This window comes from Triticum dicoccoides, chromosome 1B, assembly GCF_002162155.2.
Source record: "Triticum dicoccoides isolate Atlit2015 ecotype Zavitan chromosome 1B, WEW_v2.0, whole genome shotgun sequence".
Classification (NCBI taxonomy): domain Eukaryota; kingdom Viridiplantae; phylum Streptophyta; class Magnoliopsida; order Poales; family Poaceae; genus Triticum; species Triticum dicoccoides.
Window position 1 is genome coordinate 126,299,375 of NC_041381.1, and position 9,740 is coordinate 126,309,114.

At 49.7% G+C, this 9,740-nt stretch overlaps 1 protein-coding gene and 1 pseudogene across 1 annotated transcript; one reads left to right on the forward strand and one right to left on the reverse strand.

Annotated features, from left to right (window-relative positions):
- The first annotated feature begins 2,910 nt into the window (after nt 1-2,910).
- LOC119322977 (acetylornithine aminotransferase, mitochondrial-like) lies at nt 2,911-5,003 on the forward strand. The gene is made up of 3 exons (XM_037596530.1): nt 2,911-3,339; nt 3,480-3,911; nt 4,374-5,003. The coding sequence occupies exons 1-3, from the start codon at nt 2,926-2,928 to the stop codon at nt 4,908-4,910; spliced, it is 1,383 nt and encodes a 460-aa protein (XP_037452427.1). The 5' UTR covers nt 2,911-2,925; the 3' UTR covers nt 4,911-5,003.
- Nucleotides 5,004-5,058: 55 nt separating this feature from the next.
- On the reverse strand, nt 5,059-7,289 carry LOC119322970 (annotated as a pseudogene).
- Between the last annotated feature and the right edge of the window lie 2,451 nt (nt 7,290-9,740).

The window sequence follows — 9,740 nt, forward strand, 5'->3', positions numbered from 1 at the left end:
TCCCAGTCACATCCTTTGCATGGAGGTCTATGGCCTTGATAACATGCACATAGTGATACGGCATCTTGTCACCTACTACCAGAAAAACCCCAAGGTGGGGTGATGTCCCTTTCAAGAACTAGTTCTCAGGTCGTGGTTGCAGTGGCTGCATCTTGCTAGTTCATAGAAGGATACACTTGTGTCTGCAACAAAATCCATGACAAGGCTTACCAACAGGAGCTTCAAGTATGGCAGAAGTGACACGTCATTATGAACAACAATGCAGGATTGATTATAAAATATGGTAAGTCATGGGTCAGTACTCACTAATGCTTTGTCGATAGATGACAGACGCAATATCCTTTAATTCCTCATTCCAGGCATGATCTCAACTGTACTTCATTATAGCAAAAAAGGAAAAAAAAACTTAAGAGAGCTTGCAAATTCTACGAACAGTAACGGAAGAAGATTCTTCAAACACAATAGAGAATTTATTGTAGTTCAGGACTGTCCTGTGGCTCTAGCATATAGATCAAAGCATGACTTGGCACGTTCACCATGTACCCGAGAGGCTTCAAAAAACAATAAGGGCATGTACAATGGTGCTATCTTAGGAGTGCCATGTAAGATAAATGCTGAGGTGGAGGGAGAGAGAAATCATAAGAAAAGGCTTGTCTTCCTTTATTTAAGAGATTTTTTTCTTAAATATGCATGAGTGTGCATATCATATATTAAAGAAGGAAAGGCATAGAAAGCCTTCACTGGTCATTTACAAGTGCGGTGATTTCTCACACCCATATGTACAACACCACTCCACCTACTACACATTACTACACATTGGACTACTCCTCCCCACTGATCCACCTTACTAAGCCCGCAAACACAAATTCAACGTTTCCTTTCATAAGTCCAGAACGCGCCCAAATCCTTCCTTCCACCTCGATTCTCTGCATGAGATGGCCAGTCGATGGCAAGGCACCGTCGAACACCACTGCATTCCTATGTTTCCACAACTCCTACATTGTCAGTAACAGGAAAGTGTGTAGGTCTTTTCTGGCCATGGAAGTTAACCCTTATTTTCCACACAGCCATGGTTGTAGGGCATCCTGCGGGGTTGGCGTCCACTCGGACTTCCCCAACGCTATACAGACCTCCGCCCAGATCGTCCTGGCAAAGACGCATGTTAGTAACGCATGGTCTATTGTTTCTTCCTGTTGGTCACAAAGAGGACACTTGTCTTGATGCGACAACCCTCTCCTAGCAAGCCGGTCGGATGACCAACATCTATTACGTAATGCAAGCCACATAAAGAATTTGCATTGTGATGGAGCTCGTGATCTCCAAGTTAACTCCGCAGTGGGTATCACCTCTCTACCCCAAAACTTGGCAGCGTATGCTAATCTCACTGAGAACTGGCCATTTGCCTCCCATGATCATGATAATCCGTCCTGACGTTCTCCGCCGGTTCCCAAGTCTGCACCCTCTGCCAAAGCTGCAAGAACTCTTGTAATGCATCCATGCTCATATTGGGGCTGATGCAGTCAACCCATGACCCGTTGGCCAGGACCTGGCCAAGCAGGCTCGTTCGTCTAACACGGCGCGGTAACATGTCGTAGATGACCGATGCAATTTCCTGTATCCGCCTCCCGTCCAGCCACCGATCTTCCCAGAAAAGCGTGTTCAATCCATTGTGTGGCGTGCACCTTGTTGCCGCTTGAAAGATTCTCATCGAGTCATCTGGCACTTTTATTTGAAACTCACTCCATGGTCTACTGATGTCTGTCCTTTGTAACCACGGCCATCTGGCTTGCATTGCTACATTCATCCATCTCAGGTTGGGCAGCCCTAGGCCTCCTGCCCATTTCGGGGCACACACAACATCCCATGCGACCGCACAGTTTCCGCCGTTTGCTTTCGCTTTCCGACACCACAGAAACCCTCGGCACACCTTGTTCATGGCTGTGACTGTTTTCATAGGAAGATCCAATGCCATCATCGCATGTATGGGCATAGCACATAGGACAGATTGCATCAACGTAAGCCTACCACTTTTAGGCATAAGAGAAGCCTTCCATCTCGGCAATTGATTCGCCATCTGATCCACAAGATACTGTAGTTGCGTCGCTGATTGCTTTCTTATGGACAAGGGCAGCCCAAGATAGCGCACCGGGAACGATCCCACCGGGCAACCGAGTTCCTCACTCGATATAGCTATGCATTGGTCTGAACACCGTATCGGTATCCCATCTTTGATCTCATGTTTATGTGCAAGCCCGACGCCTCACCAAAAAGATCAAAGACGTTTTTGTAAATAGCAAGATCCATCGGCTCTGGCTTGGTAAACAAGACTACATCATCACTTATTTAAGAGATGATCTCTTAGCACAATATGTCTCACCATGTTTTTAGGAATAACTAATTATTTAAGATAAGGCTAAGATTAACCCATTGTAGACATACTTTTTTGTTATATCTAAATTACATGCAAGACTTAAGATAGTTTCTTACTCCCTATGTTCGGAATTACTCGTCCAAAAAATGAATGTATATAGATGTATTTTAGTTATAGATACATTAATTTTTATCCATTTTTGTGACAAGTAATTCCGAACGAAAAGAGTACACCAATATACATCGTGAGACATAAACTTTATGTTTTGTTTTTGAGGATAAAAAAGCCCGTCTTCTTGTACACACCAACCGGCTAGACACATCGTGCAATTCAGATAGGGAGTGACAGAAAGCAAAGGAAGTCCAAGACGAAAGTCCACGGTAAGAGAAGGCAGCACGCCGCACGCGGTAGTTGATGCACAACAAAACAGTAGCCGCCACGGAACCAAAAAGCGTGACCAGATATTTTTAAAAACTTCATTCAACCCCGACCCCAATCCGTATTTAACTCCGAAATCCCTCCACTCTCTCTCGCCCACCCCGAATCCTTCCGCCATGAACTCGCTCCAATCCTTCCTCGCCGTCGCGCCCGTCAAGCCGGCCGCGGCCGCCGCGAGGCTCCCGTCGTCCCGGCGGGCGCGCGTCTCCGCCTGCCTCGCGACCCCGGCGCCCGCGCCGACCGCCCCCGCGGCGGCGACCTCGGCGCGGCGGGAGCTGTCCGCGGCGAGCCGGGCCGTCATGGCGGACGAGGCCAAGTACATCGTGGGCACCTACAAGCGCGCCCAGGTCGTCTTCGTGGCCGGGCGCGGCTGCAAGCTCTACGACATCGACGGGCGCGAGTACCTCGACATGGCCGCCGGCATCGCCGTCAACGCCCTTGGCCACGGCGACCCCGACGTGGATGCCGCCGCCGCGGACCAGCGCGGACGCCTGGTCCACGCCAGCAACGTCGGCTACACCGTGCCGCAGGTACGCCTCCCCTGCTCCCCACCAACCCCAACCCAAACCCATTCCAGGATGTCGGCAACATGTTCGACGCATTGCTTGCCCAGTCCATCTTCCCGCATGGCCTCTCCGTCTCAACTGACTAACATTTCTCGAACGCACAGGTGGAGCTCGCCAAGCGGCTCGTGGAGGCCTCCTTCGCTGACCGTGCCTTCTTCGCCAACTCCGGCACTGAGGCCAACGAGGCGGCCATCAAGTTCTCCAGGAAGTACCAGAGGGTCGCGCACCCCAACGGTGACGCGCCTACGGAGTTCATGTCCTTCACCAACTGCTTCCATGGCCGGACCATTGGCTCGCTCGCGCTGACCAGCAAGGTGCAGTACAGGGAGCCCTTTGAACCGGTCATGCCCGGCTCAACATTTGCAGAGTATGGCAATTTGGAGGAGGCCAAGAAGGTGATACAGTCGGGGAAGATTGCTGCTGTGTTTGTCGAGCCCGTGCAGGGTGAGGGTGGGATTCACAGTGCTACCAAGGAGTTCTTGCAGGGACTGCGGGATGCTTGTGATGAGGCAGGGGCTCTCTTGGTCTTTGACGAGGTATGATTCAGCTTGCCTTCACTAATACTCCCTCGTTCTGTTCTAACCTTTTTGTGAACCGGTTATAGATGGACACATTTCAGTGTGTTTGTTCATTCATTTCAGTCCGTATATAGGCCATGCTGAAATATCCAAAACATCTTATATTGTGAAGGGAGGGAGTGCTTATCTGTGTTGTCGATCACATAGAAGTAATTAGTGGCAAGCACAATTTGTACTACTAGCATAAAGGACAGTAAATTTTACTCCTTCAGGAGATTGCTCAGTGGTACTAGTTCAAGACTGGGAATGTATTTTCACTATTTTGCATCCCCATGAAGGAAATACCCCATGAGGAGTCTGCATCGTAATACTACCCAAATAGGCAATTCATTCAATAGTAGGGATTTAGGATTGCACTTTGAAATTCAACTTCTGTCAATTTGAAAAGTGGAGATTTCTAATCTACTGTCTGAAACGCAGGTGCAATGTGGTCTGGGGCGCACAGGTTACCTCTGGGCTCATGAGGTTTATGGTGTAGTACCTGACATAATGACCTTGGCGAAGCCACTGGCCAATGGCCTTCCCATTGGCGTCGCCTTGGTCACGGAAAAGGTTGCTGCAGCCATAAATTACGGTGACCATGGAACCACATTCGGCGGAGGCCCTTTTGTGTGCCATGCTGCATTAGCCACATTGGACAAGATCCAGAAACCTGGCTTTCTAGCAGAGGTGACCAGGAAAGGAGAATACTTCAAGCAGCTGCTCAAAGCTAAGCTGAGTGGAAACCCTCATGTCAAAGAGATCCGTGGGGCCGGTCTCATCGTTGGCATCGAGCTTGACGTACCGGCTGGGCCTTTGGTCGATGCATGCTTGAATGCTGGTGTCTTTTTGCTGACGGCCGGGAAAGGCAATGTGGTGAGGCTTGTGCCTGCGCTCATCGTGTCGGAGAAGGAGCTGGAGCAAGCTGCAGAGGCGATAAGGGAATGTCTACCTGCTCTTGATGCCTCTACCTCTTAGTGTAAACAAGATCTCTTACCAATATGATGAGATCTACTACATGTTGAAGTTACTTTCAAAATTTGGAAGGGAATAAAATGTCATGTTGAACTATTGTGATGTTGAAGTCCTTTTCGAAGTTTGGATGGAAACAATTTCTGTGTTGTTGTCGGTATGAAATATTTTATTGACTAAGTTATATCTGCCTAAATTACAAGGACGGCATTGACATTGCACATCTCTTGACTGAAAACAGGAACATCAGTTATGCAGAAGCCTTGCAAGCACTCCGACGATGGGCGCGACGGTGTAGGTTGATGGCTCTCCTTGCTGGTAATTCCCCCGAGAATCGTCGTAGTGGTTGTTGTTGTCAGGCCCTCCGACGATGGCGCCGTCGATCACATTCAAGTTGGGCGCAGACCTGTGGAAGTACTCGGATCCCTTGCCGCAGGAGATCTTCCCCGGGTTGTTGCTGATGGACGGCAGCGACGCGCCGCGGTGGTGCGGCTGGGTCGGGTACCTCTTTCCTACCCCAACCATGTAGCTCATCTTCATGGGGTTCTTGCCAAGGATGTAGTCCACCTGTGACCGCGTGAACGAGACAAGCTGCGCCGGCGGTAGCCTCATGCCGCCGCACTGCAGGGAAGCCCTCGCCGCCGCCAGGTGGTCGGCGTGCGTGACGAGGACGAACATCGCCGTCGTGACATCCTGCAGGTTAGACCAGGGCTGCAGGTAGAGCATGCCGCCTGGGGTGAGCCGCCCGCTGCGGCCGTCGCCGTGCTGCACCACGTTGCAGAGGAAGCTCTCCAGGTTGCTCCTCATCTCGGCGTGGCGGCCGTTGTTGGGCAGCTTCCCTTGGAGGATGAGCTGCACCATGATCGGTACACTCATCAGTCACTGAAACTAAAAGTTGCCGTCGGCCCGACCTACTAGGATCATCATGGTACATTTACCTTGGTGACCAGTGCCTGGGCTCCGACGAACTTGTCGTCCCAGGACAACGACTGCCGCACCCCGCTGACGTTGTTGGCGCCGGCGATGTAGGCCTTGTACTCGTGGTGGCCGGTGGCGATGTAGAGCCAGACAGCTGCCCACAGCAGCTCGTCCTGTTCCAAACAAGTTTCAGTATTTGCTTTACAATACTGCTATGTTTCTGTTCATTATCGTGACATTAATTAGTGATGTGATACCTCGTCGCCGCTGCTACTGTAGAAACTTCTGGCCGATGGAATGCTGTTCTGGTAGAGGCCACGGTTGTTCTTGGCGAACTGAAACAACTGCAGAAGCAGCAAGTGACTGAAGAAATTAGCTGATTAATTTGACATACATTTTTAGCAATGATTAATTTGACATACATTTTTAGTAATGATTAATTTGACAACCGTATGATGAAGTGGGAGCACGGATGGGAGCATGGGGAGGGAGTAGGCAAGCCGGATCCATATATGACCACGGCTCTATGAAATGGTTTGCTAAATAAATTCCCTCACATTATTTTCAAATTGATTAGCAACCGTCCAATTTGTGCTGTGCATGCATATAATTGCGCAATTAAAAAGGCAAATTAATATGTGCGCCGCTCTATTTTTTTATCTACACCAATGGTTTTTTGACCATCCATTGTGTAATCTGTGTGCTGTGCATGCAATGCAATGTACGTGTGCCAAAACTCAAAACATGCACCAGTCTCTCGCATGTAAGCAAGTAAAAGTTCGCACCTGTTTCGCGTGCTTCAGAAGCGTCGACGCATACCGGGGGTCGCCGTGCGGCCCCGTGAACGCGACGGAGGCCGCGGCCAGCGCCGCCGCCGTCTCGGCGGCGACGTCGGAGCCTGGGTGGCTGGCGTTCACCATGTAGGCCCTCCGGCCGCTCCCAGCACGCGTGGTCTGAGTAGCCGTCGCCGACGTTCACGTAGAGCACATCGGGGCGGGCATGCGCCTTGGCCAGGTAGTCGGCGCCCCAGCACACCGCCTGGAGCGCGTGGCCCAGCTCCCCGGCCGCGGCCAGCCGGCCCCGGTGCTCCACCACGCTCCACGACAGCATCGTCACCGTGAACGCCATGGGGAACCCGAACTTGACGTTGTCACCGGAGTCGTAGTAGCCGCCGGTGAGATCCACCTGCACGTCGATCGACCAAGCATGTCAGCGTCATTCACGAACAAAACACGTAGAACGTACACACATGCATGCATCGCCGACGTGCTTACCCCGTGGTCGGCGCCGTCCTTGAGGGCCGAGTTGCCGCGCCACTGGACGCGCTGGGGCGGAGCGCCGCGCCTCGAAGTAGAGCAGCGACTTGGTGAGCGCGGCGGCGTAGTCCGGCTGGGCAGCTTCGCACGCCGTGGTTGCCAAAAACCCTAGCACGGCGGCTACGAGCAGCACCCTAGCACTACCCACCATCTCCGTTGTATGGTATTGTATTGTACCACCGCGTTGTGTGTGCAGTGGAGTTATCAGCGAGTATGCTATGCTCCTCCCGTCGACGGGACGAGTGTATTTATAGGCGCAAGTAAGGAGATGGGGTGAGGAACAAGGTTTCAATCCACTATGAATTGGTGAAACAAATCCGATACATCAGAAATGCACGCATTGATATCCTAGAGTAATTACGCGCCATGCATGTAACCTTCAGAACCGGGTGTTGATTTGTTTTGACGATATGTGGAGATTTTGTGACCTTCAGAACCGGGTGCCAAATGTAAACGTATCATCCCGGTATCTGAACTTATTTGCCGGAATTAACTTCATTGGAGAAGGTTGATATTTCCTACAGCCAGTTCATATATTTTTCGGACACATTGCAGATCATGCATTTATCGGTGCACATGGATCTCTTTGGGGAATAAAAGGACTATATTGATTACTCGGAGATTTTTATACTATGTTTGAAGATCGAAGAGTTGATATACAACATGGATAATGAAAAAGGTCAAACTGCACTGCGTGCATGACTTGATCTTGTCGAGTGAGAGAAGGGATGGATATCTGGGAATCAATGACTGAGCTATTTTGCTTCTTGCACAATATGAGACCGGCTTTTACTACTCCAATAGCCAATAGATTAGTAGTAGTTGTTGGGCCTCATGAAGGGGTTTGCTACAATTAGCAACTTTTCTTTTAGTTTGAGAAAACAAGATATAAATGCATGAGATGACACCCTAAGCTTCAATCAAACAATCAACACTGCAATACAATTAAAAAGCCTATTTTAGAACATGAGCAATGTGAGAGCCATCTAAGAAGTTGAGAATGACATTCTTGTCATTAGTTGGTGCTCACTCTACTCTTTTGCCCTTAGTTTTCGTGCGCGCCCTTATACTTTTGCACTTTTGTCACGATTTCGTCGTGTGAAAGTCGTTCGACCGTTAGTGCGACGTTGGATTGACCGTTTTGCCCCTGCGATCCGACTCACTGATGCATGGGACCTAGACCTAGCTCAATCACATTGGCCACTGCCATGTGGGATCCAACACATCTATCCTTTTGAAATGGCATAGCACATAATTGAACATGACATGATATTAAACAACAACTCATAGTTCAAATGACATACCATTTGACTCAACACTTCACTAATTACTGTCCATAGTTAATACGAGTCAATCGATTTGAACCTTCAAATCCAAAATACACCCTAAATAGTTTGAAGTACACATAATTAAACTTCACTAATCAAACATCGCCGAAACAGGAGGGAGGCTGCCAAGCTACCTAGTCGTCATCCTGGGAGCCGGCTGAGGACGTGTCAGGACCCCGACTCAATGCCACATTGATCTAGCATGTAACACCTCATATCACTTTGCGGCCTCACGCACGGTATCCTCACGGGTGTCGCCTTACCTTTGCCCGAGACCGTTTGCGCCTTTTGGCACACGTATATGATAGTGTCGCTAGCATCCATATGATAAGGAGCCCGGGCTGACATGGCTAGTCGTAAACCCAAAGTGGCACAAACTTACAGGGACAGGCATCCATGACCCAGCATCGAACATGTCGGTCATCAGCGAGAGAATCTAGGCTGTAGCACTGGGCTAGCAGGACTCCGGTGAACCGGGCTGTAGCGGGCTAACAGGACTCCGGTATTCATCGCGTGACATTTTCCCGAAGGGACAGACACAGGAACGAAGATGGACACATGCCGGCCAGCCTAAGTGTTCCGGAGCAGTAGCAAGCTACCAGGCTCAGTGGAAGCACTAGGAGACATTTTCCGGTAAGAGAGGCTACTAAAGATAAACAACTAGATAGTCAGATCCCACACATACCAAGCGTTTCAATAACATACACACAATATGCTCGATATGTGCAAATACAACATGGCATCACAACATGACTCTACAACTCAAGTATTTATTCAATAGGCTCCAAGGAGCGAGATATTACAAACATGAGTCTCATGACCCAACAATCAGAGCATACAAGTCAAGGCACATGCGGAAGCTTAACATGTCTGAGTACAGACATCTGCAAAATAAAAAGGCTGAGAAGCCTGACTATCTACTAGATCCTGCCGAGGGCACAAGATCGTAGCTGAGGTAACAAGCTAAACGTCGAAGTCCACACGGTACTACTAGCGAGACTGAAGTCTCTCTGCAAAAACATAAATTAAGCAACGTGAGTACAAATGTACCCAGCAAGACTTACATCAGATCTAACTACATATGCATCATTATCAACAAGGGGATGGTGGGGTTTAATTGCAGCAAGCCAGCTTTGACTCGGTGGCTATCCTGAACTACGACTGCAAGTAACTCTTTTGAGGTGGCGCACACGAGTCTGCATATTCACCATATCAATACACCACTATGGATCCGCTCCCGTCTCCCTACGAGAACGCCATCCATAGCACTCACA

What these genes read in the sequence shown, in the direction of transcription:
- LOC119322977 (XM_037596530.1), top strand. Translation starts at nt 2,926, where the DNA reads ATGAACTCGCTCCAATCCTTCCTCGCCGTCGCGCCCGTCAAGCCGGCC. An exon ending in TCGGCTACACCGTGCCGCAG is followed by an intron (nt 3,340 to 3,479) that starts GTACGCCTCCCC and finishes TCGAACGCACAG; the next exon opens with GTGGAGCTCGCCAAGCGGCT. An exon ending in CTCTCTTGGTCTTTGACGAG is followed by an intron (nt 3,912 to 4,373) that starts GTATGATTCAGC and finishes TCTGAAACGCAG; the next exon opens with GTGCAATGTGGTCTGGGGCG.